At 33.1% G+C, this 17744-nt stretch overlaps 3 protein-coding genes across 5 annotated transcripts; all 3 read right to left on the bottom strand.

The window, feature by feature from the left end:
* Positions 1–315: 315 nt before the first annotated feature.
* LOC107421522 (receptor-like protein 9DC3) lies at positions 316–1151 on the bottom strand. The gene is made up of 3 exons (XM_060817311.1): positions 1049–1151; positions 791–903; positions 316–738 (listed from the first exon to the last, which is right to left on the bottom strand). The coding sequence occupies exons 1-3, from the start codon at positions 1149–1151 to the stop codon at positions 316–318; spliced, it is 639 nt and encodes a 212-aa protein (XP_060673294.1).
* Positions 1152–1445: 294 nt separating this feature from the next.
* LOC107421521 (receptor-like protein 7) lies at positions 1446–2944 on the bottom strand. Its single transcript, XM_060817310.1, has 2 exons — positions 2676–2944; positions 1446–2577 (listed from the first exon to the last, which is right to left on the bottom strand). Exons 1-2 carry the CDS (start codon positions 2942–2944, stop codon positions 1446–1448), a joined length of 1401 nt encoding a protein of 466 aa, XP_060673293.1.
* A 1678-nt stretch (positions 2945–4622) lies between these two features.
* On the bottom strand, positions 4623–14546 carry LOC107421561 (protein PSK SIMULATOR 1). 3 transcript variants are annotated; one of them, XM_016030821.4, is made up of 14 exons: positions 14283–14546; positions 14075–14159; positions 13182–13791; positions 10349–10674; positions 10068–10160; positions 9896–9986; positions 9406–9499; positions 7586–7683; positions 7270–7339; positions 6718–6821; positions 6051–6167; positions 5824–5900; positions 5569–5613; positions 4623–5485 (listed from the first exon to the last, which is right to left on the bottom strand). In XM_016030821.4, exons 3-14 carry the CDS (start codon positions 13506–13508, stop codon positions 4969–4971), a joined length of 1959 nt encoding a protein of 652 aa, XP_015886307.2. In that variant the 5' UTR covers positions 13509–13791; positions 14075–14159; positions 14283–14546; the 3' UTR covers positions 4623–4968. The 3 variants fall into 3 exon arrangements, with proteins under 3 accessions (XP_015886307.2, XP_015886305.2, XP_015886304.2); XM_016030819.4 differs by having other exon boundaries at positions 14094–14159; XM_016030818.4 differs by lacking the exon at positions 14075–14159.
* Positions 14547–17744: the final 3198 nt, after the last annotated feature.

The following is a 17744-nucleotide window of genomic DNA, read 5'->3' as shown; positions in this document are numbered from 1 at the left end:
TTTTTTAAAACTAAAAACCCATATGAAAAAGTGAATTTTTAATACAAGCTTTCAGGTATTGACATACATAAGTAGGATACTCTTAGTAATAGTTAGGGGTGATGACAAATAGTAACACCCAACAAAACATAAACATTTAACATTATTTCCTTTTTCATTTTTTTCACTTAAAAAAAAAAAGACAGAAAAACAAAAACCAACGACCAAAAATAAGATTTAAAAAAAAAAAAAAAAAAAAAAAGAGGAAAAGATAGCTTACTAACAAGACATAAAAACTTCAAACTCTTGATCCCCTCCTTGTCCTTCTCCTTCTTCTCATCTTTCGTTCATGATGCGGTACAAAATCTTCGTAAACCAGTATCGCCTCTCTGTGATAACAATATTCCCAACAACAAGCCCAACTACTAGTCCACAACCATAACCTGGCAAAATTGTTATCCAATCATATTCAAAGCCAAAAAATGGATTTTTGTTCTCCCCAAAACTTGCTGGAGGTACTTTGGGGGACTCAGAATTTCCGCACTTTACTTGTAAAGGATTACCACACAACCCCAAGTTTCCAATGTATGAACTCGTACCAAATGTGCCAAACTGGTTTCCTTGTGGTATAGGTCCTGTAAGATGGTTATAAGATACATTGAAGAATGCAAGAAATGTGAGCTGCATAAGTTGATGAGGGATTTCTCCGGAAAGCTCGTTCCCAGAAAGATCAAGCGATTCGAAGGTTTGATAAATTCCCTAAGGATGATGATATACCACCAGTAAGAATTTTGTTGGAAAGGCTAAGTACATGAAGCCCTTGTAAGCTCCCAATGGACTCAGGAATCTCTTCTTTGAACATGTTGTTTGAGAGGTCAATAGCTGCCAAAACATCTTGAATCCTATCGTAGAATATTTTTGTGCCTTTAATACTTAAAAGTAAATGAGTAACTATAGAATTGAATCACTGAATCTGAGGATGAGCTCGTATACATTTATGGTGAATTGGTAGCAACAAGAACAGATTTCATGGATTTCCACTTTTGGAAATATTCAGATGGCAGAGTACCTGTAAAATTGTCGTAAGATAGATCTATAACTTGCAAATGGGGAAACCCAGAATTGGAAATAGGTTTCCCAACAATACCATGAAGTTGATTTGCTTGCAGCATAAGTACTCTTATATAAATCAGGAAGATTTTCCAACCATGAAGGGAATGAGTCTCTGAAATTGGTTGTTCCCAAGATTGAGAAATTGTAGCATCAAACAACTTTCCAATGATGGTGGTAGAAGCCCTTGGAACTCATTGTGGTTTAGATCAATCATCCTTAATTTGCTTCCATTCGTACATATTCGAGGAATGGTACCGTGAAAAGAGTTGTTCCCGAGATTTAGAACTGAAAGAGAATAGCTGAGATTTTCCAAACATTGTGGAAGCATACCACTCAATTTTTTGCTTTTCAAATCAAGATATTGGAGAGAACTTAAATTGCAAAACAGGGGTGGAATTTCTCCGGTTAGTTCGTTGTGTGCAACCCCCATATGTAATGATGGATGGTGGAGGAATTGGAAGTTGACCTTTCAGCATGTCGTTGAAAAGGTATAAGATATTAAGACGCCGCCATGGAAGAACAACCGGACCAGGTCGGTTGCCAAACCCAGTCAAGAAGTTGAGACCAAGGTCCAAAACTTCAATAGTTTCCAAACTTATGTTCCATAGCCAATTAGGTATTGGACCATGTATTTGGTTCCCAACAAGTTCCAAAAGACGTAGATTGTCCTGATACCTTAAAAAACCAGGAAACTTTCTTAGATTACAATAACCCAATCCTAAAACGTTAAAATGAGGAACAGATGCATTTGTACTGTTAGTTTCAGTAATGGACACTGAAAATTTGTTAGCTGTTAGATCAAGTATTTTGAGATACTTCATGTTGAGAAAAATATCAAAATTCACTGCGCCACTCAACTCGTTGTCATGAAGGATAAGAACTTCAAGATTCACAAGTCTTGAAAATGAGCTTGGCATGACACCATGGAAGTAATTTTGTGCAAGAATTAGGAGAGTTAATTGTGTAAGATTTTGAAGAAGATAAGGGATTTGAGCTATAAATTTATTTTCTGAAAGGTCTAAATAAGTAAGCCTAGTTAGCTTACCCATTGAGGAAGGAATTAACCCAGAAAAATTACACCCCCCACGATCTAACATGTTTAAGGAACCAAGCCTTTTTATCGAAGAAGGTATTTCCCCAGAGAAACTAGTATTCCAAAGCAAAATTTGCTTAAGAGGACTACCAATATGAAATTCAGGGAAATAACCAGTAAGGTCTTGATTGTCTCTTAAACTAAGAACCTGAAGGTTTGGGAGTTGAAAAATAGCCTTGGGAAATTCACCATACATCCCACAGCCATTTAGAGAGATGACTGTCAAGGAAGAGAAATTTGCCAAAAAATCAGGCACTATGGAGGAAATGTCAACATAGCTTAGATAAAGTTGATTCAAGTTGGTCATATTTTGGAGAAAGATACTTAAATTAGGAGTTTTCAATTCTAAAAGCAACTCCAACTGTGAAGAATATGAACCAACAAGATCAATACTGTGAGAAAGATCAAGAGATGACAACTGGGAGAGGTGTGAGATTTCTAATGGGATTTGGTCATAGAAAAGGAATAAGAGAGGTTGAGATATGTTAACCTTGATAGATTGCCGATGGCATACGGGATTGGGGAGTAATTGAAATGGTTATAGGCGAGGTTAAGGCTTCGAAGATGAGAAAGACGTAAAAGGGTGCTGTTGGAATTGATGGAACCATAAAGACAACTGCTGCTAAGGTCAAGCTCGATGACATTTCCGCTTTGTTGATCACACTCGACACCATCCCAAGAGCAACAATCACTAGTATTCTCTTCTTGTATTGTCCATGATTCAACTTTTGGATAAAGCAAAAAGGTCTGCAGAAGCATATTTGTCTATAACAAAGTTGTCTTTGAATTGCAATAAGGCGAGGCTCTCATCTTTGTGGCAAAGTGTCTGGGCAGAAGAGAAAAAGCTAGTGAAGATTAGTGTAAGGTGAAGTAATGGCAGAATGAAATAAGGAGATAAGGATACTTCCATGGCTTTTTGGACAAGTATTGAGTGGGTGAACAAGTTAAGTATTTAAGGTCATCTTTCTAAGTTATATATAGGATCTAAAGGCTTGAGCATGTTGCTGATTTCTGGTTGTTGCTTGACCAGGCCACAGAGTTCACTAATTAGCAAGGACAACCTAATCATATCACAACCAAGTTATTATGATTAAAATATATTTACGTTTGTGTGTGTGTTTGCGTGTTAGTTCTCTTATCCTGGTCACTAAATTTAATTAAATGAGGAATGCTTAAGTAGTAAATATTTTACCGTATCAGATGCATTGACAATTGTTGTTTGAATTTAAATTTAAAAACCTAAATGGAATATAACAACTTTTAACATTTATCATTCCTCGTTTAATAAAAAGTTATATATATATATTAAGACTCATATCTAACATTTTTAGATTAAAATAAAAGTCCACAAACAGCCTATAAACACTAGTAAGTGCCTATACACGTTGGTAAGCTGCTTTTGGATTTTATTTTATTCCAATATAAGAAAATTTTCATATATATATATATATATATATATATGTATGTGTATATGAGGATGAGGATAAGATATGAGGATGAGGATAAGATGAGATTCTCTCTCATTTGAGTTAAATGTTGAAAGCTAATGTACTAGAGTATGTGAAAGGATATAATTCTATGTTAACAAACAGGTAATAAGAAGAAATAAGTGGTAACTACTTAGGCAATCAGTTTCAATGTTTCATGATTTCCTGTACAAGTTTATCTTATTCCTTTGTCTAAAAGATATCCAAGCAGCTAAAGACAACCAATTTTTTATTCGTAGCCTATTGAAATATGATTATTCTTTGGGAGACACTTCAAATGGTAATAATATCTGGTAATTAATCACTAAATTTTCATTTTGTTCAAATAGAGTTTATGCCTGATTAAATATTCCTAGGAAAAATTTTGCATAATTTCTAATTCAAAATGATTTTATATAACATACAATTTATATTAAATACAATGCAACATAATATGACAAAGACATATTCCTAACAAATTAGACAAACACGTACCAAAGTCCAACGATGAGGGAAACAGAAACAAATTGATTTAAATTGACTTAATCAATCTATGCCAGAATAGTGCTGTGCTCTGAGTTTTCTCTGAGGTTAGCAAAGAGGAACAAATATACTTTCATAAAGATATCCCAAATCTTCATAAATAATAAATAAAAATAAATAAATAAAATCTGATATACATTGTCATCTCAAAATTATTATAGTATTATAGACTGACACACTGAATAACTTTTCTTATACTAAAGTTATGCACAACCCGTAAACTTGAGCTTATATATATATATATATATATATATAAACAAACAAACAAACAAACATTTTTGCCATGTATTGTTTTTAAGGTTCAATGTTAATTTCAAAAATGTCTTATTGGTAGACCACTTATATGTGAGAGTGTTGATCACCGATAGCAATATTGTTTCGTGAACATTACCGATTGATGGCAAAGCGAAGAATAATAAACCATAGACTAAAACGGGGAACAAAAATCATTAACCTTCGATTATTCATCACGTACTCTGTACATATAGACCAAACAAAACTATACCCCCTCATTCATTCCATCTCTACAGCAATTTCTAAATTTCCCTCCAAGAATACGTCGTTGCCATTGTCACCCTAATTTTTCATATTCAAAAAAAGTTACGACTTCCATCACTCAACCATCTCATCGCACTAACACCTAATATACCTCGTTGCCACAACCTAAAGGCACAACAATGAAGACGGTAACAGATGTACATGTTACAAGTGCAAGACTGACCCTTTTGCCTGTGCATCTCCTGATGTTATCATCTCCAATCAATACCATGCAACTCAAATACTCCGAATTGTGTCCACTCGATCAATGACGTCCAAGGCCTTGATACGGTCAATATCAAAGTTGATGACAGGAACAGAGGACGGTCTCCTAATGGGGAATGGATCCTTCCTAGCTTCACTAGTTGGAGAATGGCTGCTACTTTTACTCAGCCTATGGTGCTTGTTTAATCTGGTCTTGGCAGTGTCAAATTCCTGACTCTTGCTTATTCCGGGGGTAAGTTTCCTTTTGCTCACATCACGAAGCATCTCTTGATCTTCAATTGTCAACGTGGGGGATGCACAGTTGGGCTTGTGTGTAGACGATTGAATCGCCTTCTGGTTTGGAGAGCGTATAGGTGATTTAACAGGAGACCTAATACCACCATTTCCGGCCCTGGCTTGGTTGACCAAATGGTGAAGCCACACCACCAGTTCGAGAATATAGGCTTCAGTTTTCTCCTTATCTGCATGGTGTAATGTCTCAATCCTGAGTAAGTCGGTTTGACCAGCAGGTTTTCGGTTCACCTCAGACCTAAAGAGTTTCAATCAGAAAAACTTAGAAAAATATGAGGAGAGGAAAACGCGAACCAAAAGTACACAGGTTTCAACACTTACCCTGTATTTGCCCATTCTCCAACCCAACCAAAGCCATGATGAGCTCTACGTGGACCACATAGCAAAAACAAATGCTTGAGCAAGTAAATTAAACAAAATAACTAGAAAGTTTAAATAAAATTATTATCATTAAAATGACAAATAAGTAAACATAGACTCTGTTCACCTATTTTGAAATATATGATTCTTCAAAACACATCAGCCATAATACAGTCTGAAAGGGCGTTTTCAGTAAAGTTAAGTTTGAAGTCTTACTTAGTTGTGTTAGCGGCAATGGGGACAAGCCATTGCAAAGTCTTCTCCATCTCAGCTTTGATCTGAGGGACAGTAAGCTGAAAGAAAAGCATTTGAAGGTCATAATGGATACAAGAACTGCTAAAACATTGAGTAGAAGGAGACTTAAAAACCACAGATTCTATTGACTAATTATAAAAGCTATCAATAAAATTATAAAGGGTGCCTTAAATGGAGAATAGAGATACCTCTTCCTTAATTTGAAATGACTGCAATTTTGAGCGTAGAGCCGACTTTATACTAGGTGGAAGCCCTTGATATAGCGCATCCCTTGTATTTTGAGGTACAGAACTTGATCTAGACACCTGATTACATTTTACATGTTAGCCACATATTTTGACACCAAGCATAAATTCATTCTGACTAAGAAACCCAATAACATAGCACTATGCTACCCATCTGATCTGGTCTACCTTATTGAAAATAAAATCTAGAAAAAACTACTATCAGGAAGTTTGAGAGGACACCCCAGCAAAAGAATTAACATAGAAACAAAAAAAGAAAACATGGAAAACTAAAAAGAGGTATTACAATGAGAGACTGGAGATGTTAAAGACTTGAGAATGTGGCTGCATAAAAACTCAGAAGAACACTATATCATAAATTTCAATATGAGCCACGCTCAAACACCAATATTATTTTGAGCAATCGCAATTATTTTTTTAAAATACACATCCACAATGGTTTTGAAACTACAGCCAAATGTTGTTTCACAAGGTCATTCTGGAAATTTCTCATCCTTCTTTCCTCAACTATAGTGACAATACCAGATGGTAATACTTACCAGAAACAAGAAACAAAAAACTATGATAGCAAAAGCATGAAAAATTTAAAAGCAAAAGCTAATAAACTCACAAGAGTATCAATTTGAGTAATAATGTTTGCATAATGCAACGCAAGACCAGCAGTCCCCAACTTCTCATGGTTGCTCTGAGAAGCTTTTGCTGGTTTATCACCATCTGCAAAAGACACAAGGCAAAAATATTACACTTCACCTAAGAAATGAATAGCATCTGCATAAGCTTCTTAGCGCAAATTGCTTATAGCAAGAAACGAATATCTAGGAGTTGCAAAACCATCTAAAAAATTCAGAAATCACGAACATATTGCCTCAAAAGAATTCAAAAGCAGGAAATGGTCAGTTTTCCAAACGTATAATTATTAATCACAATCCTGCGTATGATTAATATTCCTCTTCTTATCCACTTAATAAAGTAAAACTCATATTTTTGTTTCCTGACCCAGTAAAAATGTAAAAATGCAAAAATAATTTGGTAGCTGTACAAGTTAAGGAACACCCCCCAACCCCAACCCCCCCCCCCACCAACTGTGAGAAGAAGTGCGGAAATGGAGGGAATTTCAAACAACCATATAAGGAATTTGCTCCAATCTTTTAAAAATGCATACCAGCAGTGCCAAAGGCATCATGAATCTCCAAATGTAAGAAGTGCACGATGTCTACAAGCTTCTCCATTACCTGTAAGTACAATTTATAAGATTGATATTCTGGAGTAACACAACAATCAAGACGAGTGAGAAAACATGTTCCCATTTTTAACAACTGTAAAATAGCCTTGACTCTTCCATAGAATTACAGAATAAACCAAGCAAAAGGTTTGAACCATTCAATTTTATGAATCATTGAACTTTTACATTTTAATTGATAGAGCATTCTACCATATGCGCCTAGAAAGCTACATGGAAAGCAATACTGACTACCTACCTCTTCCAAAATCTTGGACCAGAGAGATTTTTTCTTCAAGGTTTTGACATGCTTCCTTTGACTCTTCAACTCGGCTCTTAAAATTGCAAGGCTTTCTCCTATATGCCAAAAGAAAATTTAAGGATAATTAAACAAAAGTTTCACATCAGAACTTGGAGTCATTACAATGCAACTTGCAATCAGAAAACAAAGACTTCTGCAATTGACATCAGAAGTTTAGGCTGGAATTCATTTTTTCAGACTACCAAAGATTTATGAATTGTATTAGTCAACAGGCCATACTTTGACAAAGCCCATGCACTTAGAGATTTACTGAACCTTCCAAGGAGGTCATTTGAGTGCAATGCCCAAAAAGACAGGCCCAGGCAAAGCTAAACACAGAGAAAACATAAATGAACCATTTCAGATTTAACAATCTAGAAACGTGACTGATGCAAGATAAACCTTGAACGTAGCCAAGCCTAAGAAGGACTGCCCTAAATGTTAATTTTATCATTTCCTTAATAAATGAATCAAGGAAAATTATTTACACAAAATTTGACTGGGAACGAACAGATGCTAGATCCTCCAGGAAAACCAGAATGCATAAACCCGTTTCCATTGAATCTGCAAAAAAACAGTCTCCCTAGACAGTATATATCTCCATGTGAGCCCCACAATGGGTACATCACGATCTTAGTAGCCTTTTAAGTCAAAAAAGACATTTCTATACTTAAAAGTTTCTGTTATTTAATTTCCACTTCACAACCACAGAAAAATGCAAAGTGTTCTTCCAAATCACAGGCCTGCCTCCAGAACTATTTTCAAGCCTTCTACTCTTAAAGCTTCTCATTTTTATCTCTTTTTCATTTTCCCCTCCACAATGACAGAGAACGCAAAGAGTGATCTTCCAAATTAAAGACCAGCCTACAGACCCAAAACTTCTCAAAAAGAGAATAGTCCCGTCATGTGCCAAAGATTACCCAAAATGAAAGCCACTATGCTAGTAACTTTTATTCAACCAAAGAACCCCTTGGAAAGGCACCTAAATTTCCCCCCTTGATTAAACTATAAAATATCCTAACTTCTGTCATACCTCAACTACCAATTGTCCTACCTCTCAAACTTATAGGCTCTACTAACCCAGAGATCCAACACAAACCAGTTTTCAAGTAAGCCCATTTTATCAAAAGAAATCTTAGATAAATCGGCCTGTCGAAAACAGTACATAGAAAAATGAACATAATAAATAAATAAATAAACCCACACACTGAACAACCCAGGGAAATTTAACTCAGAAGACAGTCCCAAAACAATGGTCAATCCAAAAACTCAAAATTCCTACCATCCCATAGATTAAAATAGATATGTTTGTCTAGCCATTCTAGCCTTGCACCTTAACAGGCCCAATTGAAAATAAATAAAAAATAAAAAAGAGAAGGAATCCCTAAAGCACCAGCACCCCCTCCCCACCAAAATTTGTAACTACTTCTTAACCACCAACCTTCCGTACCCATGGAACACAGTTAATAAATACTGGGATTAGCAAGATTTAAAAAAAGACCATATAGACAGCTAAGCTCTAATACCAACCATGTTAAACTTACCAAAATGCAAAATCTTACCCAAATAAATATTTCAAGACAACATAACAAATTTTACACACACAACATACAAAAGGCCGAAGCTTAAGAAACCTCTTTCCCGATAGGCACTGGATATTAAAAGATAAGCGACATACAAGAAATCAGGACCTCATTTCTTGACTAGCATTTTTACACATATCAACAACCAAAACACGCAAACATGTAATACTGAATAATAGCTATTTCTTAAGGTACCTCTTTGAGTGACATTTGAGTTATCCTCTTCCTGCTGTCTGCGTCGATAATCTTGTTCAAATCTGTCCAAAGCATGCAACTCGTGATATAATTCCTGTAACCAAAAAAAAAAATAATGATAATAATCCTTTCCTTCAGTATACACCAATAACTTCATCCAAAAGTAAGAATGAAGACTATTGATGTCTCTCTATTTGTACAAAAACAATAAACATGTATATGTGCGTGCGAGGAGAGAGAGAGAGAGAGAGAGAGAGAGAGAGAGGGAGAGAGGGAGAACAAACAAAATCACAAGTAATTGCTTATTTGAGCCAATCACAAAAGTCGTAAATATTTCATGTAGTTCATGGAATCAAAGGGAGGGTAAACACATCCTCATTTTTTCAAAAAGTGCCTTGCCATGACACAATACTCTTTTATGTGAGGCCAGTAGTGCCCAAAACTGCAACTAAAGAGCTTCTACAGAAAACAGTAAATAATAGATACTAACAGCTGTATGCTGAACCAGAGTCATCAACTCTTTCATCAGTGTCTCCGCATCTTCCTTCAATTGATTCTGGGGTGTAAGTTCTGAACCCAACCTATAGCAATAAGAGAAATCAAGAATTAATTTAGAAGTTAAAAGAAACACAGAAAAATAAAAAACATCTTAGAAGGCTTACTTCTCAAAATAGCGATCCAAATTGTGCCATTGAGGATCTTTACAACGATTTCCAAATCGGACCACTTCTCCGGAGAAAACTTTCAGTTCTTCTCTGCCAGAATGTACAACATAATGATTATTTCTTTCCCTAAATCAATGGTATTGAAAAAATATTAAAGAAATACATGCAAAATCAAAGGTGAAAGATTCATAAAATAAAATAACTAAAAAGCTAGGAACAAAGTAGCATAACTATTTTAGAATATCTAGAAACAAAGTCAAGTACAAGTGATTATCAACCTCTTGTCAGATGCAGCAATTCTCAGGAGCTCATCCATATTTCCTGATATTAAATTCTTCACCCCTTCTGATGGAAGCACAACCTCTTTTAAATGTTTGATGTTCTCCTTCGAAAGGGATTGCATTAAATTGGAACCTTTAACTATAGTATTTGCAACTTCAAAAGCCAATATTGAAATTTTATTCCCTTTTGTTGTCAACCCTGATGTAAAACCACTATTGAGGTTCAAATTAGTCATGCTACTACCAAGTGTGTCCAAAACCTCTACCGCCTTCCCAAGGCTAGCTGTACCAGCCCTACCCAAAAGTGAGCTTACTTCCGAAACCTATAACAGAAAGCAACAAATGGATCAATCAAACAGAACCTAGAATATGCCAGATTAGCAGCCAGTGTTGTAATAAAGGAAAAAGTGCATTTCCTACTCAATTCTTACAGATAAACTAAACTGCAAAAACCACCAAAGGAAAATTTTCAATTATGATAAACATGGGTAGCTTACATCAATAATTTACAAGCATAATCAAATCACAAGCATCCTTGAATATACCAGCTGTCCTCATAACTATAGAGAACTTTAGCCTCACTTCACTCCCATCAACCATGGAAATCATCCAAAAAGCAATGAAAAAATAAGTAAACACATGACTAATGACAAACTAAAAGTTTCATGCAACGAGAAGAAGCAACCCAATGTCAGTTTCAATACCGAAGATCAATGTCTTTGAAATTTAAGTTTCAGTTCACAGAAAAAGATCCAATGTAAACCAAGGAGTTTTAGAACTAACATCTGATCAGTATGTAAAAAAGTATCACTTCACCTTTTTTGTTTTTTAGATCATCCAAAATAAAAGTTCTTTCTAAATCTGCTTTCATGATTTTCTCTACAAGCAATACTATTCAAAGAAATAAAAAAGAAAACGAATAGAACTAGAGTTTACAGTCAACAAACAACCAAAAAGCTGAACCAGAACAATAGCTATTGGATATATTGGCTGTTGAGATTCATGGTTTGACATTTTCATATTTTAAGAGTAACCTCTGAAATCATACCACTCATTGAATAAAAACCATAACATAGCTGACATATTTTTCACAAATACTTGGTCCCATATCGGGTATAACTTGTAGAAGCACTAGTTTGACCAATTACAATTTTCCTTCATCACAAATATAAAAATGTGTTCTAATAAGTTTTTGAATCTTTCTCTTTTCAAATTTTCACTACTTCTAAAAGCTTAAGCTAATAAGAAGTAGGCCAAAGTATGCAGACAGTTATAGCTGATAGTAGTTTTAACAACTTCATGACTCTTGTATAGACCCTTGACATTATTGAACCATACATGATGAAGGATTTACAATAAATAAATAAAATAATAAGTAAATGTTCAAAAATCTATTATATTATACCAACATAGGCCTTGGTTAATAGAATACACGTTTTTTTATTCCTTTGTGATGCATGCTTGTCTTCCCTTTCGCTGTTTTCTCATCATCTCTTTTTTTCCTTCTTCGATCTTCTCAATTTCCAAGTGCCTAAGCTTCCTATTGCCACTACTCTGATTTACCTACAACAAAATTCTCAATTTTTTGCAACTATTTCATTATTTAATATCTACAACTAATCCGTAGTTTTCAAACATTAAACTCTTTCAATCACCACCATGAAGTCATTAATTTTGATATTTTTTTTCCCATACTACCTTAATGTAGAGGAGAATTCAATCTGCCATATCTAAATATCTTCCTTACACATGGGGCATAAATAATCAAGTATACACCTATCAACCAGAACCTGATTGAATATTTGGGTTTCAACACGTATGGCACATGCTCAGTCTCCTTTCAACCAAACGATTTTTTTAATTGCAATCAAATTGATTGTCATAGATGATGAAAACTAGATGAAACAGGATTCCAATCCAGTTTTATTGATCCTTTGACTTCTTCGAGAGTCTACAATTATAGAAAATCTTCAGAAATGAACTCTATATCAGTTTTCATGGATGATATTTTTCCTCATAAATATCTTTCTAAATAAAAGAACGTAGACCTGATATTCCTCTAAAAATTACTCCGGCAATATTTCCTCAATTTCTTGGTTGATAATACTCTATCTACAATATTTTAACCTTCTCAAATTATATGTAACAGAAGCAGGTGTTTGATTGGCTTAAGCTCATGGAAAAATTGACAAGCGACTTTACTGAAAGGAGAAGACTAAATGCCTGTTTGCCCCCTCCATAGTGTGTCAGGAAAAGCCGAGAAACTTTTGATGGTTTATTCTTGCATTGTTTGCAACTCATCTTTGGTTTCAGTACTGAAAGAAGGTGACTTCTTATTGAAAACCATGGCTCAACTCACTTCTCACTGCTTCCACTAAGATACAAAAGCTAATGCCAGCAGAGAAGTTTTCCTCCCCAGTTTCCATAACATTTAAATTTCCAAACTTGATATAAGCTTCTACAATAATCAATGTCGCTTTTTCCTCTTCCAATAACATCCCACATTTTAAACAAACATGGGGAAATGGGATGTGCGAATTTTGATCTTTGCACTTCGAGCAAAGTTGACAACTGTAACGACCAAGATTGTAACAGCTAAATTACAACTTGAACTAACTTAAAAAGCGGACAAAAATTTCAAGATATCAGAAACTAACGTGAATGCAACTATCTACCATCAGCATATTTATGACACAGAGATTTAGTTAACCACAACTCAGAAGGGAAAGGTTTAAAGTACCAACAACAGAAAGCGGCATTCAGTATGGTACAAAATTATCAATTAGATCGGAAGCAGGGAAGAAAAACAACAAATAAAGTTCAGAATCACCTTTGCAACAGCAGCCTGTTTAGATTTGGTAGATCTAGACTTATGCGATAGGGCCCTAGACAAGTGAGGAATCCCATCATTAATATCATCCGCGCCTAGCCCATAAGGAGCAGTATTCAACTCCGGAAACGAAAATGGATCTCGTAATTGCTTATCCATGTTGTCAACAACAGAGGATGGCGTAGAATTGTTATTTAGTTTCATGGGCAAGGCACGAGACCCATTATCTGAATGACCATTAACATGAGGATAGCACCCAGCAGACGAATCATTTACAGTGGCATTGTCTACAGGAGATCTCCTCGTTCTGGAGCATATCCCACCCATTTTTTTTAACCACTGACAATCTATATTTTTCACTTATTGTTCACGAATTCCATACAAAAGCGAACCCAAGAACTTGAACAACTTTGGATAACCAAAAGCAACGGTTTTTTCCTATCTTATGGGAAGCTCAAAACTCGGTTTCACCAGTGGCAAAACTTAAACCTTCTCAAAAAAAGATCGTTACAGTACTGATCTACACGGAACCCAATGTTCTACCAAAATCACCCCAGTACCAATTCCAATCACTAATGAAGTTCCAGTCCATCAACTCTAGGTCACCAACCTGCAAATCCAAAGGACAACGAAAACCCACGAATCAGAAAAAAGCAAAATAAACAAAATCAAAATCAAAATCAAAACTTTTGGAGAAAAAAAAAAAAAAGGAAAAAAAAATAGGACAACCCAGTTCCAAATAAATGCAAATGCAGAACTAGAAACCTTCAAATTTTTCCTTCAAAGAATGACATAAAAGAAAAGAAATAAAATAAAATAAACTGAACAGGTACTTAGTTTGATCAATACCGAACAAAAAGAAAAACCCAGAAAGAAAAATACTAATAGTCTACCACTATGAGAATCGCTGACCTCCTGAAGAGTAGGGAAAAACGAGTTGGATCTGCAAGACTGCAATTCCAATCCAGTTTTCTCTCTCTATAACGAAAAGGGTACAAAGAAATGGAGATAGGGAATATTCAGAGTTGAGGGATTCGAAGGGAAAGGAAAGCTACAGTGATGTTCAGTAACAACATTAGAGCAAAGCTATTAAAAACCCACCTCAAGAAGACAAAGGCAAAGACTCACAGTATGAAGTTTGAAGCACAATCCATTTCTCTCTCTCCCTCCCTTTCACTGTGAGAGTGTTTTTTTTGTTTTTTTTTTTTCTAACAGGTCTCTATAAATTTTCCCTGTGTATCGAGACTCCTAGAGAGAGAGAGAGAGAGAGAGAGAGAGATTGAGGTGGTCAAAAATCCACAAATGTTATCACTTACAGACGACTTTCGGAGTCGTCTCGTCCCGTACCCTTTTCTTACCTTTTACATTCTCTATACCACTCTCGGCTGTGTGGAACGTGATGTTTAAGCACCTTGAATCACAGATTTCTTAGGCAATTTTTTTTTAAAAGAAAATTATTGTATTTTTCAACGGAAAAATAATTAAGAATGATTGAAGTTTACTTTTAATTATATATATATATATAAATATTTAATATATATTTTATGTTATTTTGAGTTTGTTAGGTTTTCCTTTTTTTTATTTTTTTTTTTTGGCTGGTTAAGTTTGGAAAGTGATGGGATTTTGACTTGTTTTTGACCATTTGGTCTTTCTTAGAAAATTTATTGAAAAGTATAATTAGTTTTTTTTTTCTTCATAAAATATAATAAACTATGGTAAATATCAATAATGCTATATTTTTTAAAAAAATAATAATATTATTAGAATTATTAAATTATTTATCAAATAATAATTGTTTTTTATTCATTTATTTGTTTATAAATAGTTGAATTCTATAAATATATCAATGAATAATGTATTAATGCATATCATTTAACAAATTCATTTGATGTGTAGCATTAGAGTGGAAAATATATTTTTCTCACACATATAAAGAGTGGAAAAAAAAAATATATATATATATATATATTTTTTTAAAACATATAACCGTTCAAACTTTTTGTATATATATATATATTTTTTATCCTAACTAATAAATTCTGACATTGCCCCTCACACAAAAGAGAAAAACTTCTGTACAGTGTGTTTTATTCACATTCACACAAGAAACTTATATGTTGGACCAATATACATGTGAATAGGGCATATCTGAAATAGATATATTAAAATTTTTTCCCTCACAAAATTATTGAAACAATAAATTTGGTTAAAAACAATAATAAGAATCCAAATCAAATATCGTTTCAAAATTTTTTTGATAAATATTTTTTTTTCTTTTTACCATTACAAAATATGTATAGCTAGATTTTTGTTTTTTAACATTTACAATAATTTCTTTTCATTCGATATTTCGAATTTACGACATTTTAATTATAAATGTGGCTTATCAACTAAATTAATTTTGCTTGATATATTTATAATTAGATTAAAAATAATAGTCTATGTTAGATTTTTTATTTTGCTGTTTCATTATAACCATATATTATAATTTTTGTATGATTAATTGCAATTTTAGTACTTTTTAATTTATAGGTTTCGCAATTCAAGTTCTATTTTAAAATTCATCATATGGAGCCCTTATTTTTGTACCTTGTACACATTGATCCAATTGGATCCAATCCCAACCCGTCACTTTAGTTAGTACCTCTGATTTTTTTTTTTTGTATTAGTGACAAGAAGCATAATTTATAGTGTTCTAAATTACATAATTTTATAAACATAATTTAAACCATTAGCATCATGTCAATTAATGTGCACAAAATCAAAAATTAAAGACTCAGCATAGTGAAAACAAAAGGCCTAGATTTCAAATTTTTGAAACTAAATATATAAGTAACCTTTTATTATTATGATTATGATTATTATTATTATTATTATATTGTTGTTGAAAATAACATATAGCTACTTTTTTTTCTTTTTTTTTGTGATAAAACATATAACTACTTTGAAAGGCCAAAATGTAAACCCAAGAACAAATTACGTTATTCATAGGGGTGGAACCGAATACATGCCTATAAGGGCAATTGGCCCCCTTCCCTTCGTAAATTAATATCTAAGCATTTTCCAAGTTGCTTCAAACAAATTTAAAATCAATAGAAAATTAAGTATTTGACAATCATTATTAAGATAAAAACGATATTTAAATAATTATCAATTAAATCTATCTGTCAAATAACAATTAAATAACTTTCATTAAAAATATTATTTTTAAAATTTTAAAATAAAAAATAATAAAATTAAATATTTCAATTAAAATTTTACATATAAAATGATGATTATTAATACTTTAATTAAGATATCATATTGATTTTTCACATGATCTTTGTTACCATAAAGCTTCTAATACCGATGTCAATTGCTTTTACTAAAAAATAAAATTTATTTCATTTATATTTTAAATACACACACACACACACAGAGACAGAGACATATATATATATATATATATATATATTATATAAACTCAAACAATAATTTGTACCTTTTTTTTTTTTTTGCCCTTTTCAATAAGTATCATTACGGTGTTGTAAAGTTTTTATTTATTTGTTTTCTTATTTACATTTAAGATTTTGATTTAATATCACAAACACTATATTTGTTTTTTCTTCTACATCATGGCCTCCAAAGTTAAACTTCCTTGCTGCCCTATTCAAAGCAATACTCAAGGCTTTGCCCCTAATTATATATATATATTTTTCCTCCTGGGTGATGAGTTTATGCATGACTGGACACGTATCTTGTGTTGATAAACATTCAAATGATTTTAATGCGCATTTAACAAAAGATACACTATTATTGTTCAATATAACATAAGCCCCTTGACTAAGGATAAGATTAATATATATATATATATATATACGAAAATTTTATGGTGAGGACAGTTTGCATGAGAATCGCAATATTAGTGATGGTTTTTCATAATATTAACGACGGTTTCTTAAAAAATCATCACCAATACTATAGAAAATGATCACAAATATTGTGGTCTGCATGAACACCGACCGCACTATAGACGAATTGTATATATATGTCCGTAGATAAAGTCGTGTATCATATAAGTGATGTGACAACTATTTAAAATCACTAAGTTTGTATATAATGGTTGTAGATGAATATCTTCTCTATTTATGAGATGGACAACTTAAGCATTATAACATTTATATATAAATACATATATATTTATATATCATTTTTTTTAGTAAATTTATATATATACTACATTTTCCTTTTCTTTTCATATAATATTATTTTGTTAGTAATTTTGTTTTTTTTTTTTTGGTGAATTATTTTGTTAGTAATTTTCATATGAAATATTTTCAAACTTATTTCATCTATTACACTATTTATATGCACGATTGTACTTAATAATATCCCTCTGCCAAAATCACATTTGTCATTTGTCAAATCACACTACCGTGTGTCAAATTGCAAGGGCACGTTAATACATACGATAGGATAGTTTGGCACTAAGAAGTTTTGTGGTCCAATAAATATACAAGTAAAACTGATACTTATACAAGGGCAAAAATTACGCGTGTACACATATTTTGCCATTTGAATAAG

Source organism: Ziziphus jujuba, chromosome 5, assembly GCF_031755915.1.
Source record: "Ziziphus jujuba cultivar Dongzao chromosome 5, ASM3175591v1".
Lineage (NCBI taxonomy): Eukaryota > Viridiplantae > Streptophyta > Magnoliopsida > Rosales > Rhamnaceae > Ziziphus > Ziziphus jujuba.
Note: the sequence above shows the minus strand (reverse complement) of the source record. Positions and strands in the feature narration are given on the sequence as shown.

Excerpts from the sequence above, each read along its gene's own strand:
- LOC107421522 (XM_060817311.1), bottom strand. The coding sequence starts at position 1,151 with ATGCTGCAAGCAAATCAACTTCATGGTATTGTTGGGAAACCTATTTCC. Across the intron at positions 904-1,048 it reads ATCTTACGACAATTTTACAG|GCACAAAAATATTCTACGAT; the intron begins GTACTCTGCCAT and ends TAAGTATTAAAG. Across the intron at positions 739-790 it reads GGAGCTTACAAGGGCTTCAT|GGAATTTATCAAACCTTCGA; the intron begins GTACTTAGCCTT and ends CATCATCCTTAG.
- LOC107421521 (XM_060817310.1), bottom strand. The coding sequence starts at position 2,944 with ATGCTTCTGCAGACCTTTTTGCTTTATCCAAAAGTTGAATCATGGACA. Across the intron at positions 2,578-2,675 it reads GCCATCGGCAATCTATCAAG|TATTGATCTTGTTGGTTCAT; the intron begins GTTAACATATCT and ends TCTTTCTCACAG.
- LOC107421561 (XM_016030821.4), bottom strand. The coding sequence starts at position 13,508 with ATGGGTGGGATATGCTCCAGAACGAGGAGATCTCCTGTAGACAATGCC. Across the intron at positions 9,987-10,067 it reads TTGGATCGCTATTTTGAGAA|GTTGGGTTCAGAACTTACAC; the intron begins GTAAGCCTTCTA and ends TTATTGCTATAG. Across the intron at positions 6,168-6,717 it reads TTACTCAAATTGATACTCTT|GTGTCTAGATCAAGTTCTGT; the intron begins GTGAGTTTATTA and ends AAATGTAATCAG.